The sequence below is a fragment of the Myxine glutinosa genome, chromosome 1 (genome assembly GCF_964187855.1).
Source record: "Myxine glutinosa chromosome 1, kmMyxGlut1.1, whole genome shotgun sequence".
Classification (NCBI taxonomy): Eukaryota; Metazoa; Chordata; class Myxini; order Myxiniformes; family Myxinidae; genus Myxine; species Myxine glutinosa.
In genome coordinates, this window is record NC_136261.1 from 45,112,310 (window position 1) to 45,139,622 (window position 27,313).

Here is a 27,313-nt window from a genome sequence, read left to right on the forward strand (position 1 = left end):
TGGTCACTGGTAGAGTTTGGGCGGGAGCAGGGGGGGCAATGCCCCCACCGTTATTTTTTCAGTAGTTTACAATTAAGAACATGACATCCCATATTTAAACATGAGTAACAATAATGAACGTAAGCTGTATTTGTGATTTCACATACACTGTAACTACACTAACAAACGGTAATTTTGGAAGTCAGACCCATTTTTAATATTATGCGCTTCTCCCCCGCCACTCCCCTCCTCCAAAAAGAGAGGTTAAACTACGCCTATGATCGTGTTCATGGCAGGGCAGGAGCTTGGTGCAATTTGAACCTCACCCTTTATAAAGAGAAGAAGTGGAGAATAAGTACAGATACATTCCAAGTACACCGCCCCCATGCCAAATAAATAAATAGCCTCCGGCGCCCGGCAATACTTCCGTGCAGCTCATAGAGGCTGCATTGGGAGGGAGAGGTATACAATAATTGATTAATTGCATAATTAAAATCAATAGTGGTCATAAAATATTTTTTCATCAATTGGCTAATAGCATACCAAAACCACTGGTGCTTCATCCGAAGATGCAACTTTTTGAAAAATAATTAGATAAGTCATTAATCAAAAAATTAAATAATTGATTAATCAATGAATAATTAATCGATTAATTAATTATTCAATAAATCAAAAATATCCTTTATAGCCACATCACCTGGTCACTGTCGTGTCCACATATCAGCTTCCTAGCTCAAAAGGTGACTGATATATTGCCCAGATGAGAAAGAAAATAAATAAATAATGAATAATGAAAATATATAAATAATCATAAAATAATCAAATAATTAATCAATTGGCTAATAGAATACCTCAACCACCACCGTTTCATCCAAATCTGTCATTTAAAAAATTAATTAAGTCATTAATCGGATAATTAAATAATTAATCGATTAATTGATAAATCAAGAAATAAAAAATGGCCTTTATAGCGAAATCACTTGGTCACTGTCGGGTCCAAATATCAGCTTCCTAACTCAAAAGGTGTCTGAGATAATGCCCAGAAGAGAAAGGAAATATAGAATTACTTAATTAATCGATAATAATTAAGTAACTAATCAATTAATTGATTAATCAAAAAACAAAAAATAGAGTTTTTGACAAAGTACTTGCTCACTATTGTGCCGAAATTTCAGCTTCCTAGTTCAAAGGATGGCTGAGATATCGCCCGGACAAACAAACAAGAAAGAAAACAAGAAAGCAAGAAAACAACCGGAGTGCAAACTGAGTACTCCCTTTCAGCGTGCGTCATTGCCGAGCCCCCTTCGGTGCCCAGCAATGACGATATGCAGCGCCTGGAGATGGCATAGGAAAGGAGCGGTGTACAACAAGAAAGAAAGAAACCGGAGTGAAAACTGAGAACCCCCTTACAGGGCGTGTCATTGCCGCTGTGTACAAAAAGAAGAATGATTTTAAAGATAGTTTAATAGAAAATCCAGCTCCTGCTGATCCAAGTCTTCAGTCAGGTCCATTGCCATGGCTTGCTTGCAAGGCAGGCCTGGGTGCGCAAGTGGCAGCGGTGCTCGCTCTATGTGCCATACCTGCCCTGGGCTTTCACAGGGACTGCTCGATTGGACACATCTCACGAGTAGATTTTGAAAGTAGATTTTAAGTTTTTAAAATAGGTGAAATTCTGAATAAATGTGGATTTTAAAATAGGTGCAATACTGCATAAATGTACCTTGTGAAACCTATCCATGAACATTATAATCATGGAGCCAATGTCCCAACAAAGATAAATGATGATGATGATGATGATGATTATGATGATGATGATGATGATTCACTTAACCGCACTTTTCACTTCGTGTGCGTGGACAAGACTACATCTACACTTTATCTTATCAAGTCCAACAAGGGCTTATGGATTGGGTCTCGTCCGTCTGTCCGCAACCATATCTGAGATGTATGGACCAATTTTGTTCATACTTGGCACAAAGACAATACATGACGGTATACATAAGCATATCATTTTTTTTCGCAATGTGATCAAAGATGGCTGACTGGTGGCCATTTTAGTTGTAAAAAAACCCGATATTTAACATGTCCTCTACCATTTCCCGAACATGCATTTAACAGTGTTGTTCAAACTTGGCGCACAGATAATAAATGATGCTTGCATATGCACGTCATTTTTTTTTTGAGATCAGATCCAAGATGGCCGACTGACGGCCATTTTGTTACTTAAAAGTGTCCCCAACAATTTCTCAGACATGCATGGTCCAATTTTGTGCCTGGCACAAACACAGTACATGGCATGCACATGCACCTCACTATTTTGCGATCTGATAAAAGATGGCCGACCGGCGGCCTTTAACTCCGTACAGCAAAATTATTGAAACCATAGGGGCTATGGCATTTTATGTCTTTTTCTCCTTGTCTGACATTAGGACAAGGCAGTCGGGATTATCCTTCGTTTAAAAGACATAAAGGCACAGCCAACTAAACCATTGTATCAAGTACAATTCTAATCATTTTTAAACAAAGGAAGCAAGCAGGAAAGAGCAGACTTAATTTGGGTCATGACCGACAGTGCATTCAGAAAGTATTCAGACCCCTTCACTTTTTCACATTTTGTAATGTTACAACCTTATGCTGAAATCGTTTAAATTCATTTTTTCCCTCATCAATCTACACTCAATACCCCATAATGACAAAGAGAAAACAGGACTTCGGAAAGTTTTGCAAATTTATTACAAAGAAAAAACTGAAATATCACATTGACATAGGTATTCATACCCTTTGCTATGACACATGAAATTTAGCTCAGGTGCCTCCCATTTCTCTTGATCATCTTTGACATGTTACTACACCTTGATTGGAGTCCACCTGTGGTAAATTCAATTGATTGGACATGATTTGGAAACGCACACACCTGTCTGTATAAGGTCTCACAGCTGACAATGCATATCAGAGCAAAAACCAAGCCATGAGGTCGAAGGAACTGCCTGCAGAGCTCAGAGACAGGAATGTGTCGAGGCACAGATCTGGGGAAGCCTACCAAGAAAATTCTGCTGCATCGAAGGTTCCGAAGAGCACAGTGGCCTCCATAATTCTTAAATAGAAGAAGTTTGGAACAACCAGGACTCTTCCTAGAGCTGGCCGCCCGGCCAAACTGAGCAATCGGGGGAGAAGGGCCTTGGTAAGCGGTGACCAAGAACCCGATGGTCACTCTGGCTGAGCTGCAGAGATCCTGTGTGGAGATGGGAGAAACTTCCAGAAGGACAACCATCACTGCAACACTCCTCCGATCTGGGATTGATGGCAGAGTGGCCAGACAGAAGCCTCTCCTCAGTGAAAGACACATGAAAGCCCACAGAATCTTGTTTCTCAAAGTCTGAGAGTCCTTTAGGTGCTTTTTTGCAAACTCCAAGCGGCTTTCATGTGATTTTATACATAAATTTTCATTTACGGACTTTCCAACGGTTCTGTGATTTTTCCCAGTGCACCAGCTTGATGTCCATCGGCATGCCAAATTTCAGCTTACTACACCTAGAAGGTGCAGAACATTAATGTCAGTCAGTTAGTCAGTGCTTAGAAAGATATATAGTCACGTGAAAAAGTAAGTACACCCCATGTAAAGTTTTGACTTTTTCAACATATTTCAACATAGAGCTATTTGATCCGCATTTCAACAATATTGATAGATAAAGGTGATATAATATAACAAATATCAAGAAACATTTACATTTTGTAGTCCATAATATCTATCTATAATTCCAGTAATCTCTGTCTGTCTGTCTGTACGTTTGTTTGTTTGTCTGTGACCGCTGTTTCTCGACAACTACCGGTCCGATATACTTGAAACTTGCCAGGTATATTGCTGGGGACCCGAGGATGTGCCTTTTCAAGGTTTCATATTAATCGGACAATTACTTACCGAGCTATGTCCAAAAAACGATTCAACCAATCAGAGAGCAGCGAACGATCGCGTGTGCCGAACGTGGCGGGCACACTCTGCCTCGGATGGCACATTTGACAGCGTATTCATTTATTTCACGTTTGCAAACTATGTTGGCGTTAAACTATGTTTTACAACTAATAAAAACGAATTTGCGATTCATTCGCTTTCCTGCGCGTTTGTGCACGCGATGGCGATTTCTTTACCAAACTCCGGAAGCCGTTCGCTTTGGACCAAACCATTGCATGTAAATAGAGGGGGGGGATTGTCACCACTCGCAAGCCGTTCGCTTTGGACCAAACCATTTCATGTAAATAGAGGGGGGGGATATAATTTTAGATATAGATATAGTACGGGCAATGCCCTAGTCTATCTATAATTCCAGTAATCTCTGTCTGTACGTTTGTCTGTGACCGCTGTTTCTCGACAACCACGGGTCCGATATACTTTTAACTTGCCAGGTATATTGCTGGGGACCCGAGGATGTGCCTTTTCAAGGTTTCATATTAATCGGACAATTACTTACCGAGCTATGTCCAAAAAACGATTCAACCAATCAGAGAGCAGCGAACGATCGCGTGTGCCGAACGTGGCGGGCACACTCTGCCTCGGATGGCACATTTGAGAGCGTATTCATTTATTTCACGTTTGCAAACTATGTTGGCGTTAAACTATGTTTTACAACTTTAAACTATGTTTTACAACTAATAAAAACGAATTTGCGATTCATTCGCTTTCCTGCGCGTTTGTGCACGCGATGGCGATTTCTTTACCAAACTCCGGAAGCCGTTCGCTTTGGACCAAACCATTGCATGTAAATAGAGGGGGGGGATTGTCACCACTCGCAAGCCGTTCGCTTTGGACCAAACCATTTCATGTAAATAGAGGGGGGGGATATAATTTTAGATATAGATATAGTACGGGCATGCCCTAGTAATTTAAATAAACATAAATGCAAATTTCGCATGTGGAAAAAGTAAGTACACACTTAGCTCTAATAGGTGGTATTGCCCCCTTTGGCAGAAACAACCTCAAGTAGGCGTTTCTTATAACTGTCTACCAGTCTCTGACATCGACTGGGAGAAATTTTTGCCCACTCCTCCATGCAGAATTCTTTCAGCTGTGCGATGTTTGAGGGGTTTCTTGCATGCACAGCTCGTTTCAAATCCCCCCACAACATCTCGATGGGATTTAGATCCGGGCTTTGACTTGGCCATTCCAGAACCCTCCATTTCTTTATTTTCACCCATTCCTTGGTGGATTTACTGGTATGTTTAGGGTCATTGTCATGTTGCAAGGTCCACCTTCGGTTGAGCTTCAAATTATCCGACAGATGCCTCACATTATCCTCAAGCACCCTCTGGTACAATGAAGAATTCATAGTGGCTTCTATGATGGAGAGCTGTCCAGGCCCTGATGCAGCAAAGTTGCCCCAAACCATAATATTTCCACCACCATGCTTTACAGTTGGTATCAGGTTCTTGTGGTCAAATGCTGTCTTTGGTTTTCGCCAAACATGTCTTCTGGGACTGTGGCCAAATAGCTCTACCTTTGACTCATCTGTCCAAAGCACATGGTTCCAGAAGTGCTGGTCTTTGCCTAGGTGTTCATTGGCAAACTTTAGTCTTGCCCTGATGTTCTTTCTGGACAGCAAAGGTTTCCTCCTGGCACACCTCCCATGTAGATTAAATTTGTGCAGCCTCTTTCTAATGGTAGACTCGTGCACTGACATCAACAGTGGCAAGAGCTACCTGTAGGCAGGGCCGGCGCCAGACTATTTTGCGCCCTAGGCAAGGCCAGCTACTTCCATCCCCTCCCCCCCATTTTTTTTTTGCCAACTTCGATTATTAAAAACAGATGTCTTGCAGAAAAAATAAAAAGCAGAAAACTTGAAACTGCTAAATTTATTTTAAATTGCAAGAATAAGTACCGTAAGATGCCAACAGCACCAATATTAAAGGCGCAATATCCATTAATATGGCAGTGGCCCTGTTACCCCACGCTTTGGGGCAAATGGGTTCACTGAAAACAAATATGACACTACATGTGGTTTGCAATGCAAAATAATGAAAGTGGTCCCTTTATGAGTGTGTGAATGGAAATTACAGATAAACAAAACAGTTTTTGGTTTGAGCAATAAGTTTTAGATATGCAAAATCAAAATTTTAAATAATCAATCTTTGATTATCTTTCGCAAATACAAAAGAAAATATTTTGGCACACAAATCATTTTGAACTAAAGGGCACTCGGTATACTGTGTCCGGTCTTAAAACAATAATTTGTATAAAACTGTGACCCTTTAAGGTTCAGTAATGCACCCCTCTGATGTCTGCGCCCTAGGCGGCTGCCTAGTTGGCCTTATGGTAGCACCGGCCCTGCCTGTAGGTCCCGTGATAACATTCTGGGGTTCTTAGAGACCTATTTCAGCAACTTGCGGTCTGCTCTCAGGCTGAACTTGCTGGGGCGGCCTGGCCTGAACAAGTTGGCAGTTGTTTGGAATCTTCTACACTTGTAGATGATCTTCCGGACAGTCGAATGGTTGATTTCAAATTGTTTGGAGATCTTTTTAAATCCCTTCCCAGACTTGTAGGCATCTATAACCTTCTTTCTGAAGGTATCAGAGAGCTCTTTTGATCTAGGCATGGTGACGCCGCACACTTCAACAACAAAGAGCAAACCAAACTAAATGTCTGAGGTTTAAATAAGACTGGTTCCTTCAAGATCCTCTCTAACGATGTTCTAATCATTTGCACCTGAGCTGGTGCACCTGATTCTAATTTTAGGTATTTGAAGTAATGATACATGTCGGGGTGTACTTACTTTATCCACATGCGAAATTTGCATTTATGTTTATTTAAATTATACAATGGACTACAAAATGTAAATGTTTCATGATATTTGTTATGTTATATCACCTTTATCTATCAATATTGTTGAAATGAAGATCAAATAGCTGTATTTTGAAATATGTTGAAAAAGTCAAAACTTTACATGGGGTGTACTTACTTTTTCACGTGACTGTATATATATATGTGTATATATATATAGATATATATAGTTACGGACCGCGGATAAGGTGTTGATTTGCCGAGCGGATGGCGGCCGCGTATTAACAATGACTAAGACCCGATTCCTTAAACGTGGGCCAAATCGTGCCACAGGTTTTCAATGGGGAAAAGACAAAGGCGACATGGATGTGAAGAAGAGGAAGACAGAAGTCGGAAATACGAATATAATTTATTACTATTTACAGGACCAAAATAACCAAGGAAGAAGGAAAGATAATAAAATAAAGACAGAAGGAATCAAGGAGACACAGTGCAATGCTAGCTTACCTACAGTCTTAATTAACCCAGGACAGAACAAACAAAAGACAGACTCACACGGGGAATTGCAGAGTGGATTGGCTGGAAGGAGGCATGGGAAGGCCCAGGCCACTACTGGCGTCGAGGTCCCGCTCCAGGAGTCCACCCGCGTTCTTGGCGGGAAAGCCTTGGTGTGCAGCGGCGCGTATCGTTCACCGCGAGCGGATGGGCGCGTCGCACTGGACTCCGGGCTCTTCAGCTCCACTTTAATCTTCAGCTCCACTCCACTCCTCCAACGCCACTCTCTTTCTGCATCAACCCTTCCTCCTTCAGCAGCAACGGTACTTTCAGCCACCAACCCCTCTCTCAAAAAGCTTGCTGTCTCTTCTTTCAGCCACCAACAACCAACTACTAACCACCGTCCTGACGCATGCGCACCCACTTTATATCGCCCCCCGGCGATCAAGCCACCGGCTGCTAAGACACGCCCATCGGTGAGCTCACCTCGGCCCTGATTGGTCGCGAGGGCTCACCGACCCCGCCCTTAGAGGGGGTGTTGGCTAGACCACGCCTTGTCCCCGGCGCTGGGCCGACTCCTCCCACCTTTGGCTCCGAGACGACCTCGTGGCTAATGGAGTCTAGCAGCGAAAACAACAACCCACAGCTGCAGCAGAATTCAGCGAACCGCTCAATGCAGTTGGCAATTGAGGAAAGGGGAATGTGCAGGGAATCTACCTTGTCTGAATTCGGTGCAATGGAGTATTAATTAATGGAAGACAAATCCTTAGCCTAATACACAGAATAGGGAAATAACTACCAACAAGGAGGAAATCTATGATTGGCTAAACGTGATTGTTTATGACCTAATTACGGGACGCACTTTGACCTTTATACACAACTGGAGGAAGGAGGGCGATATTTTTACAATGTACTATACAATAAAAAACACAATAAAAAAAACACCATTCTCATATCCACAACAATATATATATATATAAATATATATATATATATATATATATATATATATATATATATATATATATATATATATATATATATATATATATATATATATATATGCAAAGATTTGCGGTTGGGAGTAAATCCAAATGACTCCATGGTAAGATCTCCAACCTTTAATTGAACAAACAATGTTGATTAATTGAACAATTAATTGTTTGTTCAATTAAAGGTTGGAGATCTTACCATGGAGTCATATATATATATGGCATGCCCGTATAGGGCATGCCCGTACTATATATATATCTAAAATTATATCCCCCCCCTCTATTTACATGAAATGGTTTGGTCCATTCGCAAAGCCAAAGCGAACGGCTTGCGAGTACGGTGACAATCCCCCCCCCCCCTCTATTTACATGAAATGGTTTGGTCCAAAGCGAACGGCTTGCGAGTACGGTGACAATCCCCCCCCACCCCCCCTCTATTTACATGAAATGGTTTGGTCCAAAGCGAACGGCTTGCGGAGTTTGGTAAAGAAATCGCCATAGCTCGGTAACTACTTGTCCGATTAATATGAAACCTTGAAAAGGCACATCCTCGGGTCCCCAGCAATATACCTGGCAAGTTTCAAGTATATCGGACCCGTGGTTGTCGAGAAACAGCGGTCACAGACAAACACACAAACACACAAACACACAAACACACAGACACACAGACACACAGAGATTACTGGAATTATAGATAGATATATATATATACTAGCAGAAGTACCCGGCATTGCTGGGCGGGGGAGGGGGAAGGGGAGGGGGAAGGGGGAAGGGGAGGGGAACGGGGGGGGAGGGGAGGAGAGGGGGGGAGGGAAGGAGAGGGGGGGAGGGGAGAAGATGGGGGAGAGGAGGAAGAGGGGGGAGGGGGAGGGGAGAGGAGGGGGAGGGAGGGGGAGGGGAGGAAGGGGAAGGGGAGGGGAGGAAGGGGGAGGGGAGGGGAAGAAGGGGGAGGGGAGGGGAGGAAGGGGGGAGGGGAGGGGAGGGGGTCAGAAGGGGGAGGGGGAGAGGAGGAAGAGGGGAGGGGGAGAGGAGGAAGAGGGGAGGGGGAGAGGAGGGAGGGTGAGGTGAGGGAGGGGGAGGGGAAAGGGGGAGGAGGGGGAGGGGAGGGGAGGGGGAGGTGGGGGAAGGGGAGGGTGAGGGGGAGGGTAAGTGGGGAAGGGGAAGGGGGGAAGGGGAGGGGGAAAGGGGAGGGGGTAGGGTGGAGGGGGAAGGGAGGGGGTAGGGTGGAGGGGGAAGGGAGGGCGGAGGGGAAGGGGAGGGCGGAGGGGGAGGGGAGGGAGAAGGGGGAGGGGAAGGGGGGAAGGGGAGGATGGAGGGGGGAGAGGAGGACGGAGGGGGGAGGGGAGGGGAGGTAACACTACATTACACACACACAAACTGTGTTTTATGTTCAATGGTCTGGCGGCGGGGATGGAACATCACGTGATCGCTCTGAGCGAATCAGCGCGCTGCTCTGCCACCAGCTCAGATTCCGTGTATAAATATTCCTCGCTGAAAAAAAATCTATGTGAAACATGCTACTATCTATGCTAAATCATGCTAAATCATGCTAAATGCTAATCATGCTAAAATCTATGCTACTTGCTGTGAGTTTATGGTGGCAAGGAACATCACGTGATCTCTCTGAGCGAATCAGCGCGCTGCTCTGCCACCGGCTCAGATTCCATGTATAATATTCCTCGCTGAAATGCGCTGAGGTAAAAATATGGCAAAAAAATATTTTGAAATATATTTTTTTAGGTCGGCCATGTTCTTCCCAGGCTCAATGGCCATGTCTCTGCCAAATATCAAGCATGTGAGCCTCTCCGTTTAGGAGTCTATCGGTAACGTAACATTACACACACACACACACACACACACACACACACACACACACACACACACACACACACACACACACACACACACACACACACACACACACACACACACACACACACACACACACACACACACACACAGTGTTTTATATATATATAGATATAACCACACAGTAAATTAATCCTTTATGCAATTTTCATCACTACACCCACCCCACCCCTTTCACTCTCCCTCCCCCCAAATCATGAAATTATGCTGCCGTATCAAATAGAGATATAGCATCTTCACTTATTTCAGGTATGGAATGTGATGCAAGCAACTTGATTGAAAATGAAATTAGCAAGAATTTTATTTAATGTGGCATTGGTTTCTGCTGACACTGAATGAATGAATGAATGAATATGAATGATCGTTTTAAGGCCATTTTCCCCGCTAGAGCGGGGGTTAGCCTTTCGGGCCCCATGACAATCATGGTTCCCTGTTTGAGGCAATGTTTTTATGGCCGGATGCCTTTCCTGACGCCAACCCTTCGTCGCCTCTTACTATGCGCAGGGATACGGTGTACCTATTCTAAACCGGGGTACACACCGGGAGACTGCAAATTTCTGCTGACACTGCAATTTTAAAATGTCCTGGAGGGGGAGGGGGGCAAAGATTCATGGTAGGGCCTCAGGACAGGGATTCATGAGGTCTTTGGTCTTTGATTAGAGAATCCCTGAGGTTTCATTGGTGTAACCCTGGGGACAGAGGTCCTTGTGACCTGTCATTGGTTACCTTCAGAATGTGGAGACTTGAGGCCGGGGTGAGGGGTGGGAAGGGGGGAAATAAGGGGTGGGGTGGGGAGGGAGAAAGGGTGGGATGTAACACCTCGGTTCTGCCAAGAAGCGGCTTCTGTCTGTTTAGTCTCAGGTTTGACCAGCTCGTGCTCTGTGGTTTGGACCCACTGGTGCTCTCACCACCTCTCACCGTCTTGTAGTTGCTGGCTTCCCTGACTTTCTGGTCTAGTGGAGACACAGCACCATGAGAGTTCTGTTCAAGGTTCATGCCTTTTCCTCCAACCTGCTTGGTTCTTGTTTGAGTGCTCGATTGTGATTATGGTGCCAGGGGGTGATGGGGTTTTTTGTTTTGTCGATTAGGAATTGTGTTATACAGTGTCTTGTGTAAAAAGTTATTTACTTATCTTGTAAGAAGCAGCTTCCCTCGTGTTGGCAAACCAATGATCGCATTTCTTTGGAATACCTGGACGGTCAGATTTGATTTAATCCAGTTTTACAACTGGAGCAGTAATAGGCCCTAACGGATCATTGGTTGACATTCCTTGAAGTCTCGACTTCAGTGTGACTGTAACCACATTGGTGTGGTTACATCCTGTCAGGAAGCTGCTGTCCATGTGACATTATGATATAATACAGTGCGATACATCAATGTGTGCACTGTCAAGCCGGAGGATTCATCTGCTAGCATGAGCTGGTGGATGGTAAAATTCCAAGGTGCCTCTCCGAACAGAAAGCAAATTTTTGCCGACACCTTGGACAACTTTCAAACTATTGCCACAGCACTTGGGGACATTAAAGAGGAGGTGGTGGTGGTACTAGTAGTAGTAGTAGTAGTAGTAGTAGTAGTAATCATTTTTCATTTTAGTTGCACTTTAATTTCATCAAATTACAAAGACTTTGAGGAGCGTACTGAAAATCTTTAAAGAAGTCCATTATGATGCCATCAATATCAGCATAAAGAGCTTTGATAATTTTAAACACTTCCCTCATATACAAAAGGAATCTTTACCAAGCAGTGTGTCTCCCGGCTGAAAGGTTGAGGAGTTCGTTGAAATATAGAAAGGAGGTGATGTCACCTGGGATGAATAACCATGTCCTGGCTTCATGGTTTGACAGGCTTTAGTGACTTTGCCATTTGAGTAGGCCTGTACTTGGGCCACAACTACCAAGTACAGAATTGATAAGACCTACACACATCACAAAACAACACATTACCAATGAATAAGCATGCAACAAGCAATTAGTTACCAATTGCCACAGTCGTCACTCATCAATTTAGACCATCAAATCTACGATGGTGGGCAACGGCAAACTCAACACTTTCAAAACATATCATGGTGGTCAATGGCAAATTGGCAAATTCAACACTCTCAAACCTACGATGGTGGGCATTGCCAAATTCAACACTTTCAAAACATATCATGGTGGTCAATGGCAAATTGGCAAATTCAACACTCTCAAACCTACGATGGTGGGCATTGCCAAATTCAACACTTTCAAAACATATCATGGTGGGCAATGGCAAATTCAACACTTTCAAACCTACAATGGTGGGCAATGGCAAATTTAACATTTTCAAACCTACGATGGTGGGCAATGGCAAATTTAACATTTTCAAACCTACGATGGTGGGCAATGGCAAATTCAACACTCTCAAACCTACGATGGTGGGCAATGGCAAATTCAATACTTTCAAACCTACGATGATGGGCAATGGCAAATTTAACACTTTCAAACCTATGATGGTGGGCAATGGCAAATTCAACACTTTCAAACCGACGATGGTGGGCAATGGAAAATTAAACACTCTCAAAACCTACAATGGTGGGCATTGCCAAATTCAACACTTTCAAACCTACGATGGTGGGCAATGGCAAATTCAACACTCTCAAACCTACGATGGTGGGCATTGCCAAATTCAACACTTTCAAAACATATCATGGTGGGCAATGGCAAATTCAACACTTTCAAACCTACAATGGTGGGCAATGGCAAATTTTACATTTTCAAACCTACGATGGTGGGCAATGGCAAATTCAATACTTTCAAACCTACGATGATGGGCAATGGCAAATTTAACACTTTCAAACCTATGATGGTGGGCAATGGCAAATTCAACACTTTCAAACCGACGATGGTGGGCAATGGAAAATTAAACACTCTCAAAACCTACAATGGTGGGCATTGCCAAATTCAACACTTTCAAACCTACGATGGTGGGCAATGGCAAATTCAACACTCTCAAACCTACGATGGTGGGCATTGCCAAATTCAACACTTTCAAAACATATCATGGTGGGCAATGGCAAATTCAACACTTTCAAACCTACAATGGTGGGCAATGGCAAATTTAACATTTTCAAACCTACGATGGTGGGCAATGGCAAATTTAACATTTTCAAACCTACGATGGTGGGCAATGGCAAATTCAATACTTTCAAACCTACGATGGTGGGCAATGGCATATTTAACACTTTCAAACCTATGATGGTGGGCAATGGCAAATTCAACACTTTCAAACCGACGATGGTGGGAAATGGAAAATTTAACACTCTCAAACCTACAATGGTGGGCATTGCCAAATTCAACACTTTCAAACCGATCATGGTGGGCAATGGCAAATTTAACACTTTCGAACCTATGATGGTGGGCAACGGCAAATTCAACACGTTCAAACCTATGGTGGTGGGTAATGGCAAATTCAACACTTTAAAACCGATGGTGGTGGGCAACGGCAAATTCAACACTTTAAAATCTATGACGGTGGGGAATGGCAAATTCAACACTTTCAAACCTATGATGGTGGGCAATGGCAAATTCAACACTTTCAAACCGATCATGGTGGGCAATGGAAAATTTAACACTTTCGAACCTATGATGGTGGGCAACAGCAAATTCAACAATTTCAAACCTATAGTGGTGGGCAATGGCAAATTCAACACTTTAAAACCTATGGTGGTGGGCAACGGCAAATTCAACACTTTAAAACCGATGGTGGTGGGCAACGGCAAATTCAACACTTTAAAATCTATGACGGTGGGCAATGGCAAATTCAACACTTTCGAACCTATGATGGTGGGCAAGGGCAAATTCAACACTTTCAAACCGATCGCGGTGGGCAATGGGAAATTCAACACTTTCAAACCAATGGTGGTGGGCATTGCCAAATTCAACACTTTCAAACCTATCGTGGTGGGCAATGGGAAATTCAACACTTTCAAACCGATCATGGTTGGCAATGACAAATTCAACACTTTCACACCTATGAACGTGATGATCAGTGATATCCCAAAGATGTTCAATTAGATTTAAATCTGATGAGATGGCAAGCTAGGACGTCATGACATTAATGTTGACATTTGCAAGAATGTTCCATATTCGAATGGCCTTGTGAGCAGAAGCATTATCATGCATAAAGTTGATTATTGGACCATGTTGTTGAAGAGTAGGGAGCAGATGTTGCTGTAATATCTCAAAGTATCGATTTTCTATGAGTTTGCCATGGATATGGTTCAAGTTGTTGAGAAAGGTTTCAGCAAATCCACCCCACATCACGACACTTAAAGGTCAAAAACTTATGGTTTCCTCAACACATGCTAGGGATTTAGCTCAGTGATTCTTCTATAGACCAGTGTGTATTCTTCCCAGTGTGTACCCTGGATAAGAATAGGTACGCCGTATCCCTGCGTGTCGTAAGAGGCGACTAAGAGGGTTGGCGTCAGGAAGGGCATCCGGTCATAAAAACATTGCCTCAAAAAGAGAACCATGACAATTACAACTACATGTGGGCAGAGTACAGCCCGAAGTGAAGATCGGTTTCTGAGGTTTGGGACATGGAATGTAGGGACAATGACAGGGAGATCAGGAGAAGTGGCGGAAGTATTGGTCAGAAGAAGAGTGGACATATGTTGTGTGCAAGAGACGAGATGGAAGGGAAGTGGTGTGAGAATGGTGAAGGGTAGGCAGGGACAGAAATACAAGTTTGTGTGGCAAGGGTGCCTGGAGGGCGTGAATGGTGTTGGTGTCCTGTTTTCTGAGGAGTTTGTAGACAGTGTGGTGAGTGTGACGAGAGTGAGTGATAGGTTGATGATGGTGAAAATGATGATTGGAAAGCTCTTGGTGAACGTCATCTCGGGATATGCTCCGCAAGTTGGTCGAAGCGATGAAAAGATGGACAAGTTCTGGTGTGCGATAGAGAAGCTGATGGAAAACGTGAAAGATGAGGAAGTTGTTGTGGTAGGAGGAGACCTAAATGGACATGTGGGAAGGAGTATAGATGGTTTTGACGGAGTTCATGGGGGTTACAGATATGGTGTGAGAAATGGAGAAGGTGAAAGGATTTTGGAGTTTGCTGATGGAGCTGATTTGTAATACTCAGTTCCAGAAAGAGGATAATAAGCTTGTTACATACACGTCAGGTGGGTCGACGACAACCGTTGACTACCTGATGATGCGTAGGCGAGATAGGGGGCACCTCCGGGACACAAAGGTGATCCCGGGGGAGGAGGCTGTTTCACAGCACCACTTGGTTGTCTGCGACGTAAGGGTGAAAGGTGCGAGGAGAGCTCGGCGGGTGAAGTACCAACCGAGAATGAAGGTGTGGAGGTTGAAAGAGGTGACAGTGAGGGAGGCATTAACAGAGAGGCTGAGTATGGTAGAGGATGATGTGGTTGAGCTTGAAAGTGGTTGGATGTCAATGAAAGCTAGTCTGTTGGGAGCCGTTGGTGAGGTAGGTGGATGGACAAAAGGACCACCGAGGCACTCGGAAACATGGTGGTGGGATGATGAAGTTGGAAAGAGAATTGACGAGAAGAGGAAGAAGTTCAAGGAGTGGCAGAAGGCGAAGGGTACGGGAGCAGAAACAGCAGAGCATGAAAGTTATAAGGCAGCCAGGAAGGCTGCAAAGAAAGAGGTAGCAAAGGCACAGGAGGCATGTCGGAAAATGTTCGGAGAACGCTTGGATTCGGAAGAGGGTCAGAAAGCAGTATTCAGGATTGCAAAGCAGATAACGAAAGAGAGGTGTGATGTGATGGGGGTGAGTTGCTTGAAGGATGAAGTGGGACAAATCGTTGTCGACCCAGATGGAATTAAAGGAAGATGGAAAAGATATATGGAAATGCTGTTGAATACAGAGAATGAATGGGATGGCAACATAGAGAGTAACCCAGTTTTAGGACCGGCAGAGAAGATAACTGAGAAGGAAGTTGAGGAAGCGATAAAAGCAATGAAGGGTAGAAAAGCGGGAGGGCCGACGGGAGTTGTGGGAGATATGTTGAAGGCAGCAGGAAGTTGGGGTGTGAAGAGAATGACAGAGATCTGTAATCTGGTGGTGAAAGAAGGCCGCATTCCAGTGGATTGGGAACTGAGTACCCTCGTCCCTCTATACAAGGGGAAAGGTGACCCTCTGGAGTGTGGCTCGTACCGAGCGATAAAGTTATTGGAGCATGGAATGAAGGTATTGGAAAGGGTGTTGGAGAGGAGGATAAGGAAGAAAGTGAAGATCGACGAAATGCAGTTTGGATTCATGCCAGGAAGAGGAACGACAGACGCGCTTTTCATTGTGAGGCAGTTGCAGGAGAAGTACATGGAGAAGAGGAAGAAGTTGTTTCTTAGGTTTGATCTGGAGAAAGCATTCGATCGGGTTCCACGCAAAGTATTGACATGGGCATTGAGGAAGTTAGGAGTGGAGGAATGGTTGATCAGAGTAGTGATGGCAATGTACAAAAGAGCGCGCACAGCTGTAAGGACGAAGGACGGGAACAGTGGTGAGTTTGAGGTGAAGGTGGGAGTGCATCAGGGGTCGGTACTAAGTCCACTACTATTTGTAGCTGTGATGGAGGTGCTGGCTCAGAACGTAAAGGAGGGTTTACCGTGGGAGTTGTTGTATGCAGATGATCTGGTGTTGATTGCGGAAAGTATGGATGGACTGAAGGAAAAGATGAACACGTGGAAGGAATGTATGGAGACAAAAGGTCTGAAGGTGAATATCGGAAAGACGAAGGTGATGGCAAGTGGTAAAGCATGTGGTGAGGTGGAAAGAACTGGGAAGTGGCCCTGTGCTGTGTGTAGGAAGGGTGTCGGAGTGAACTCCATTCAGTGTACAATGTGCGCTGAGTGGGTTCATCAAAAATGTAGTGGTCTGAGAGGGTCATTAACCAGTGTGGCAGCTACATTCAAATGTAAGGTGTGCACAGAGGGAGCTGCAGATGGAGGAAATGTTGAGTTGGATCTTGGAGACGGCGTGAAGCTGGAAGGTGCGAAAACATTTTGCTACCTCGGAGACATGCTGAATGGAGAAGGTGGATCAGACTCGGCAATGGTTGATCGAGTGAGATGTGCATGGAAGAAGTTTCGGGAATTGAGTGGCGTGCTGATGATGAGGGGAGTGTCGTTGAAGCTGAAGGGAAAGGTGTATGCTGCATGTGTGAGAAGTGTTATGATTTATGGGAGCGAGACATGGGTAATGAACGTAGAGCAGCAACGAAGGTTGGAAAAGGTGGAAATGCGAATGGTTCGACGGATGTGCGGAGTATCGTTGAGAGAGAGGAAGACAAATGATGAATTGCGAAAGATGATGGGAATAGAGCCTGTGATTGATGCTGTGAAGAGGAACAGGTTGAGATGGTTTGGTCATGTGTTGAGGAAGGATGAAAGTGACTGGTTGAGAAGAGTGATGGAAATGAATGTAGAAGGAAGTAGAAGACGGGGAAGACCGAGAAAGACTTGGCTAAAGATGGTGGAAGAAGAAATGCGGGCAAGGGGGTTAACAAGGAGAGATGCAGAAAATAGGGCAAAATGGAGAAGATTGTCATGGGGACCGCAAGGCTAACCCCCGCTCTCGCAGGGAAAATGGCCTTTTAAAATGCATGTTGTTGTTGTTGTTTGTATTCTTCTATAGACCCATGCATGGCCATCTGGCCTTTCAAGAAAGAGTCTGGTCTAATCACGGGCCATAATACTTGCTCATCGGGCATGCCAATTTGACCACTGTAAATGTTCTTGGATGTGATGATGCAAATCTGACACTGAAGAGTACGACGACAATGGATCCCTGCATGGCGTTGACATGCCTTAATATGGTGACACTTATCCTGTGAGGTCCAGAGAGTATTTTTGCAGTACTCGGTGCAGTTTGAAATTGATGTGCAGATGGGTCATGCAAATGTAATGGTCCTGAGCACGAGTTGTTATCCTGGGACATCCGTTTATTTGCAGGTCTCATTGATGCAGTGATTCGATAATCTCTTCTGAGGTCATAGACAGTTCCTCCCCACATGCTAAAGAGTCTTGCAAGATGGATAATGGAAGACCCTGCCTGAAAGTGGCCAATTATTTGATTTCTCTCATTTTCTGACAGACGTGGCACAATATATATATTTAAATAATGTGACTTGGCCACTCGGTAGAGCCCATACCTCCACCAGGTTGAACAGTTTATGGTTTCTATCCCACTGATAGGCCGAATCTGGATTTGGACCTGAAACAAAATCGAATCGGCTTGTTTTTGTCATCTAACCAACTCATCCACCAAGTTTAGTCATAACTCGTCCACAACTTTTTGAGATATCCTGCTTTATATTGTTATGTGTGTGGGGGTAGGTAATGAAATACCTTAGTCGAGATAGAATTGTATAGAGTACTGTGCCCCGAATGTCGGGAAGAAGAACCTTCATGTATCTAATTCAGGTCTGAATGTCGGTGTAGGCGTTTATGTGTCTCCATGCGAGGGGTGGAGCTATGCTAATTAGATAGGGCATAAGGATAAATTCCCAGTGTGTAAATGCCCCTGTGATTTTTCCCTTTGTTCTTATGACATTTACTTGGCCAGCCATGCACTCGGCACATAATTACAACAACCCGATCGCCGACGGTACCCAGATACTACTACCCCGCCCAGCCAAACCTTCTCGATGGGCATCAAGAATGGCCGTGAGGCCACGACCTGAAGGACGATTGGTTGGGACGATTCGACAGCGCTCAGTGATTGGAGCGAGCTTGACATCAGAGGGAACTTTCTAGGATGGGTAAAGAAAAGGCAAAGCGTCTGCCATTTTTGTCTCTCTCAGTTCCGGTGTTCGTTGCAGGCGGATGCATTCTTTCGCTCTCTCTGGTGTTGGCTGCGTGGCGAGCGGGCGCATTTTTGGCTTTTCCTTAACCTGGCTTCGTGACGGCTGCGCTTTGTGCTGTATGCACCTGAGAGAAACCTCGGAGCTGTGGGGGAGTTTTTGTGGACAACTCCCATAGTAAGGAGACTCTCCTGTCTGCTTTGTGTCTCTCCTGTCTCCTCGGCTGGCTACGGGAACGTCTCCGCGTCATCTTGTGCGTTTCCCGCACAGTGGTTCGAGGTGCCCCCACCAAGTTCTCGTCGAGGCCAGTGTTAAGTGCCGGCCGGCAGAAACATTTATTTTTACTTTCATTTCCCCCTTGTGTTGTATGTGAGTCCGATGGAGGAGCCTCAATATAGGAATTCATTTTATCTTAACGTTCGTTTTGATGATCTTGCATTATTTTCATTAAACTCATTATTTGTGCATTTTCAATTCCTGTGTCTTGTACGTTTATTTGTTTGTGGTTTTGGAAAAACCCTCGTCGCGTCCGTCCGTTCAGGTAAGGTCCTCGTTATCCCTCCCCTGCGCGTGCCAAAGGAACCGCCATCAATTCGGCTCATACGCCTCGGAGTTAAAGCTCGGTCAGCCATCTGTCACCCAGTTGTCTTAACCCCGGGGACGCGACAATATCGTTTTTGGCCCTATCTCCCAATGGTGAAGAATCACTTTAAAAAAAAAATTATACTAGCTGGATCCGAATCCGGATCTTCACCAAAATCTAATAGTTTCCTCCATGTTGCATATCCAACCTCTCTGCCAAATTTCGTCTGAGTCCACCCTCAACTTATCGAGATATCTTGTTCACAGACAGACAAACAGACAGACAAACAGATAGACAGGGGTGAAAACATAACCTCCATCACCTTCAGTGGCAGAGGTAATCAGTACATTTTTTGGATGATCCATCTGCTGATGTCTCTGAAAGACTCAAATTTGCTCAGAATATGTCATCTCACCTCTAAAAACCTGAGGGTGCATGAGGTGTTCTACACATCCCTCAAGTCAAAAAGTCACTTCAAATGAATGCGACAAAAAACAATTCTGCATGTGCAGTTTTTGCAAATGCATAGAAATGTCTTCAGTTCCAGTAGTTTGTGCTAGCCAGCCATTTTAGAAATTTATGGACAGAATGTAGAATATTTTATTTATATATTTCCTTCATTTTGGCCTCCCGTTGGAGAGAAGAGGCTTTCTCGTTTGTTCGACTGAAAGGCGAGTGTTTGGGGAGAGGTTCTCATTGTGGAAGAAACAAACTCTCCTTTGTCACACTTGGCCCTCCCCTCTACTGCACTAACCTATCAGGCCATCCACAAAACATATTAGTTTGACTTCTGTCTCTGTCTCTGTCTCTGTTGCTTCACCTGACCCTCTCCTCCCCTAAAAAGGCAAAATACAAAACAACACCCACCCTCCAAAATAGCAAAACATCTCCCAAACGATTTATTCAGTGCCGATTGAAAATATAAGGAACAAATTAGGGACAAATAGAATGACAATTGAAGTGAGGAACATGGGAAGATATAATCAGTTGGAGAACATCAGTATCTCTCTCTTTCTAATCAACCATTGCAAAGAAGGTGTTTCAGCAATCTGCTCCAGTGCAGGAGCGATCCTTTTGGAACCGGATCATAGGTCTGTTGTGGGAAAGCATGAGGTTTAAGAGAATGTGGAAGTTTATTCCACAGGTGGGGGTTGGGAAGAGGAATAAATGAGTGGAGGTAAGCAGCGATTCTAGATTTTGGGAGTGTCACTCTAGAAATAGGTTGCTGGTGGACCACATACACCCTGCAGATACCAAAGGGGGACAAAGCACAGGCAGAGTGCCTTCTTTTACGATGGAAAAGTGATAGGCCCATACACAGCTTCATCACGGGAGATTCAAATGATCAAGAAGGCCTTCGTTGCCACTTACTATCACTCCCACTCACCATCAGTCAGTCCGTCCATCAGTAAACACTTGAAACATTTTCTCCGAAACCGCTGATGGGATTGCGACCAAATTTGGCACAAATTATATTTGTTGTGTTGTGACTAAAGTTTGTTCACGGCATTTATTTAAAAAAAAAAAAAAAAAAAATCGGGGCCTAAGTGAGTCTACCGGGGGTCAAAGTGGGTCTAGGTTTGACTCCCCAAAATAGACATTTGCTTTTTCCTCTGAAACTACACAAACAATTTCAATGAAACTTCACCACAACCTTCAGCACCCATGATGTACCAAAGTTTGTTCACGGCATTAAAAATCTCTCCCCTTTGGAGATCTACTGGGGGTGGGTGGAGTGCCCCCCAAAATAGAAATTTGCTTTCTTCTCCGAAACTACACAAGCAATTCTGATGAAACTTGACCACAGCCTTAATCACCTGTGTTGTGCCAAAGTTTGTTCCTGGCATTTAAAAAATCGGGGTCTAAGGTGGTCTATGGGGGGCTTGACCCCCAAAATGAAAATGCGTATTTGCTTTTTTCTCAGAACCTACACACACAATTTTGATGACGGTATACTGTTTAGTCAGTACAGTATACTGTTTATTCTACCAGGTGAGCGCCAGGGGCATCGCCCCGATGTTTTTCAAACACACCTGGCGATTCAAAATCACGCTCTGCAACGCAAGGTGGTGCAGGTGATTTTATCAACGTGGCGCACACAAAACGCACATTGCGAAAATAAAATGGTAGCAGAAGCTGCAACAGCACAAAACAGTGGCGTAGCAAAATGTATATAAACGGTACAGGTAAGCAGCCGCACAGGTTGTAATTAATCTTTAACAGCAACGTTGGCAAAAGCGAACTAAATGGAAGGTTTTCAATAAAATGCAGTAATTACCTTGTACCTAATCTCCTCGCCCATAACGCTTCCTGGTTTCACCCTTTCTCTGAACATTATCCCATTAAACACTTATCCCACCCTTCACGTTCACAAAACCACGCCCTCAAATATTTACAAATCCCAGCTTCAAATCAGCATGGACTCCGCCTTCAAATTTCCAAACTCCGCCTTCAAATCAGCATGGACACTGCCTTCAAATCACCAAACTCCGCCTTCAAATCTCCAAACTCCGCCTTCAAATCTCCAAACTCCGCCTTCAAATCACCAAATCCCGCCTTCAAATCTCCAAACTCCGCCTTAAAATCTCTAAGCTCCGCCTTCAAATCTCCAAACTTTAAATTCGTATGAAGCAAAAGTTTGGGTATTTTTATAAGCATAATTTTTGTTGAAAGTTGTGGACAATCAGGCTAACTTCATCATCAGCGGTGTGTTCGGTTACCAAGCAGCTTGCTAGCGCTTGCCAAGCCCGTCGTTCCTTATCAACAGGTATGAATGGAGTGCCTACGTCACTTGGCGAGCTCTCTCAAAGAGACCTGGTAACTGAACACATCCACAGCCAATGATGAAGCTTGATGACCCTGATCCGTATATGTGCGTATATGCCACAGTATTACGTTATATAAACGTATGATGCCATCCGTATATGTAGGCCACAGTATTACGTTATATAAACGTAGGTGACCACGCCCCATCCTTGGTGTTTAGTATCCCATTGATTGCGTAACGTTCAGATTCCTAGATTCCTGCTTGACCTGATGTAGCAACGAGCACCTTATCTGATTGCCTCCATCTTTCGTTGGAACGGACTGGACTCGTTACCCTCGTTATCATGAGTAATAGCTTACCTGGATTGTGCGTCCGTCACCTATTTTCCATAACACACCTCGTCAGGTTATCGCTTTCATCGTTTATGAGAACCTAACTGCAGCTGCATGAGATTTAATATCTCTCGTAGCTTGGGCGTTGCCATGTGCGCCTCGCCAAGCAATGCATCAGTTTACCTGCATCCCCAGGTTACGTATGGGGGGGGAGGGGTGGGGGGGGGGGGGAGGGGAGGGGAGGGGGAGGTGGGGGAGGCAGGAGAGGACGAGGGTTCATATATATGCTGGTGGGTGAATGTTGCGTTCACAAGGGCGGATCCAAGCATTTTAAGACGGGGGGGGGGGGTGCATGAAACTATAGCGCTGGGGGAGGAGGGGGGGGGCAATTTTTTTCAAAATTGATCGTCAGAAACGGCATTTCTTGCGTTCTTCCCTGGTCCAACAGTTAAGCAGAATCGCACTCCCTGCACCCTCATCCTGGATCGAAGGGGGGGGGGGGGGTGGGGGGGGTGTGCGCGTTCATCTGGATGTGGCGTTCATCACGTTTCTGAGTTAAGTGTGATGCCGATCTGGAAGAAGAAGAAGCCATACTACCAACTTCGTACACTTCTGGAATTGTTTGATTTATTTGTGTTCAAATATCTGGTGATTGTTTTGTATTTATTTATTTATGCAAATGTGTACTTGTATATGTCATTAATTTTAAAAAGGCTTAGGCACTATCGAGCGATTATTATTTTTTAACTACAAAAAACCAACCTTTTTTTTTCAATCTTCTTCTTTTTTGTGCCTAAAACACTCCCAGGTACTCACTGCTGAACCTCTAAAAGTTTGATGAAGAACCGTTCAGCCAACTCTGAGAAAAATGGCGACACACAGACCAACATCTCTATAGGAGAAGAGCTGAATGCACCCGGCGTTGCCCGGGTTCTTTTTGAATGAATTTACTACTACAATTCAGCTTTTACTCGCGGCCACGCCTTCATCACCTCCCGTCTGGACTACTGCAATAGCCTCCTCTATGGTTCACCCTCAAAAATCACCAATAAACTCCAATACATTCAGAACTCCGCTGCCCGTCTACTCACTCATTCCCGGACCCGTGACCACATCACCCCCGTCCTTTACAAGCTTCACTGGCTCCCCATCCCCCAGAGAATCCAGTACAAAATCCTCCTCTTGACATACAAAGCCCTCCATAACCTGGCCCCATCCTACCTGGCTGACCTCCTCTCCAGACACACTCCCACCCGCAACCTCCGCTCTGCTGGTACCAACCTCCTGACCCCCTCCATCCGGACCAAATTCAGATCCTGGGGGGACAGGGCCTTCTCCATCGCTGCTCCCACCCTCTGGAACTCACTACCTCACACCATCAGAGACTCCTCCTCACTCACCACATTCAAAACATCACTAAAGACCCACCTGTTCAACGCTGCATTCAACATTCAACCCACAGCATTTAACCCCTGACTATCTCTTCTCCTTCTCCCTCCTTTTGCTTTAAATATTTCCCTATTGATTCTTGTCTTGTCTTTTTGATTCTTGTCTTATATATATGCCGTATATCGCTGCTGTTTGTTTTCTTGATTCTTGTCTTTTTGCAATTGTTGTTTTCATGTATTGTTATGCATTATGTTTTCCACTCTGTCAAAGCGCCTTTGGGCTTCTGGAAAAGCGCTATACAAAATAAATGAATTATTATTATTATTATTATAATTCAGCTCAGCTTTTAATTGCGAAATTGGCCCAGCCCGGCCGAGGCGGCCTCGACCTGCCTCACCACCTAGCCTATAACCTTCACGGGGCCCGTCCCGACATTTTTTGTTTTAGAGGTTTCCTCCTATCTTTCACCGTTCAGGAGATTAGCGCGTGCAGACAAACAAAAACTTTCTTATATATATATATATATGTATAGAGAGAGAGAGAGAGCGAGAGAGAGTGGAGAGTCGAGGATGAATCCAAGAGCAAAGGGTGGAAGATCACAGACTGGTTAAACAAGTGGAGCATGTCTTTCAATCCTGACAAATCTCACACTCTTACGATGTCTCTCCGAAAAGACCGACTGGACAACCCTCCCATCCACTTTCTGAATAATCCTCTCCAAGAAGTTCTGTCGCTCAAGCTTTTGGGTCTCACTATCTGCCATGATCTTTCCTGGGAAAACCACATTTCCAAGCTGGCCTCCAAAGCCAGTCGCCGACTGGGCATCCTCCGTCGTGCGAAATCCTTCCTTGGCACACCTGAGCTCCTCACCACATACAAGGCTTTCATCTGCAGCGCAATGGAATACTGTTCTCCCCTATGGGCTGGTGCTCCTGCCTCACACCTAGCTTGGCTTCACCCTGTTGAAACCAAAGCTTTCAGAATCATTGGAATCTCCTGCGATGAAGCTAACTCCGAGGGCCTCTCACTTATTCACCGCAGGCATGTTGGTGGTCTTTCTGTCTTCTACCGACTCCTCTCCGGCCTTGCTCCCCGAGCTCTCGCTGGGCTCTGTCCCCCAAATATTCCTACAGGTCGCACAAGATCTGCCTGCAACCCTCTTATCGTTAAACTGCCAAAATCACGACTCTCTGCTCACCTTCACTCTTTCATTCCTCTTTTCTCCCACACCTGGAACAAACTCCCTCACTCTCTTCAATCCCACTCATCCCACCAGGTCTTTAAAACATCTGTTCACCACCATCTATCTTCCCCCATCCAAAACCTTGATCTTTTCTTCCCCCGCTAATTTCACCCCAGATTCACTTTTTTGAAATACCAACGTCTTTCCTGGAAGTCCTTGCATTGTCCTTGTGTTTTATACTTCTCCCTCCCCTCCCCCCCTTCCCACGCCTCCTCTCCCCAAGCCCTCTCCCTCCCACAGATCTCCCGATGTCCCTGCTCTCAAATGTTGTGTTGGTGTGCTTCCCCTTGTCTCCCCATCTTGTCTACCGCTCCCCTTATTATATACTTTGTGTGTCTGTTTGATTTTTCGTGTGATAAATGTGAGCTCTTTGACGAGCCTCGATCCTGTATACAAAAAATATATAAATAATAAATAATAAATCAGCTGAAAATTATTTTAGATGTTTAATTAAGGTGCACTTGTAATATAGGTCGTAGGAAGTTACTGACACAAACGGCACTTCCTCCATGGATAGTTGGTTTTCATTTGATGACACTAGATTTTGGGTTAAAGTGGTCAAAGGTCAAAGTCTGTAATAGGTTTATAACTTGAGAACGGCTGGAGGGACTTAATTCAATCTTGGTACAGGTATGTATAATGATCAACTAATTAGTTTGGAGTAAAGAGGTCAAAGGTCAAAGTCTGTAATAAGTTTATAACTTGAGAACGGCTGGAGGGACTTAATTCAAACCTGGTATAATTATATATTATGATGCAAAGATAAACTGATTCAATTTTGGGGTCATGAGGTCAAAGATCGTAAGTCATGTTAAATTACAATTATTTCGTTACCGCGGTAACTTAAGAACGGCTGAAGTGATCCAAGTCAAACTTGGTACAGGTATGTGTAATGATGAAAAGATGAACCGATTAGATTTTGGGGTCAAGAAGTCAAAGGTCACGTTGAGTAAAAGTTTTGTTGCTGTTCTATCTTGTGAACCGGTGATGGGATTTTGACAAACCTTGGTTTAAGTATATATTATGATGAAAATATGAACCGATTATATTTTGACATCAAGGGTGAGGAGTGAAGTGATTTTGGTGAGGTCAGAGGTAATGTGACGTAAAAATGTGATACTTGAGAACAGCTGAATGGATTTAAATCAAACTTGGTACAAGTATTATAATGATGCAATAATGTGGGTGGAGGCATATCGGTCAATGGTGTGATGTCGAAGAGAGTTGTTCTAGATTTACTTAAAATGTATTCATCAATATTTAGCAGCAATACTGAGCCCCAATTGCTACTTGGAGATTTTTATACAGCAAATGAAAAGGAAAGCAAGGATCTCAAGGGAAATCCACACGTGAAAGTTTGGAATGTTGAGGGTGCAAAAACAAGAAAAATATTTCAAGTAAATCTGACAAATGAGATGGAGTTTGTAACTCCTAATGATATCGATGGGATGTGGACTGGAGCGAAAAATGCTTGGGTAAAGATAGCCAGCATTGGCTGGTTTCAGAAGGAGCAAGAAATATGGTGGTGGAATATGAATCCAATAAGTGCACAAACAGAAGTAGCCTTCAAAACGTGGCAAAATAGTGAAGATTCCCAAGATAATGAAGATTGTAAGCATTTGTAACAAGAGGGAGAATTGCTTTGCCATACATGTTCCCCTACTGGTCCCAATGAATGTTCTTGTTCCAAGCAAAAAGGGAACTTGAAAAACTCCATGAAAAATTGGCATAACGCCCCAAAACTCAAACTTATTCTGTAACTTATCATAATAAAGCCATGTACCAAGTTTCAGTTGAATATGTTAAAGAGTTTGGGAAAAAGGCTGGAAAACCACAGGTGGGACGGACAGACAGATGGAGAGCAAAGCTATAGTCCCCTCCGCGTATGAGACTAATAAGGAAGCAAAGGAAGTATAGTAATAGCAAACATCAACGTATGACAAATGAAAGCTTAACTACATCGGAAGGCAATAATATAATTTCCAAAAAAGCCAGTCAGCTGATAAAGGATAGAAGAATTGTGGTACAAGTTACTAATTCGAAAATCGAAAACAGATATCTTCTCGTGAAGATTATATTGATAAAAGGAATAGAAAGGAAA

At 44.1% G+C, this 27,313-nt stretch overlaps 1 protein-coding gene across 1 annotated transcript in view; it reads right to left on the reverse strand.

Moving 5' to 3' along the window:
• Positions 1 to 21,861, reverse strand: part of FRRS1 (ferric chelate reductase 1) — a 123,782-nt gene extending 101,921 nt beyond the window's left edge. The window contains exons 1-2 of the mRNA XM_068110647.2: positions 21,760 to 21,861; positions 11,842 to 12,019 (exon numbers count right to left, since the gene is read on the reverse strand). Of these exons, the coding sequence (XP_067966748.2) occupies positions 11,842 to 12,019; positions 21,760 to 21,816 (235 nt within the window). The 5' untranslated portion in view covers positions 21,817 to 21,861. The remainder of the gene's footprint in view (positions 1 to 11,841; positions 12,020 to 21,759) is intronic.
• Positions 21,862 to 27,313: the final 5,452 nt, after the last annotated feature.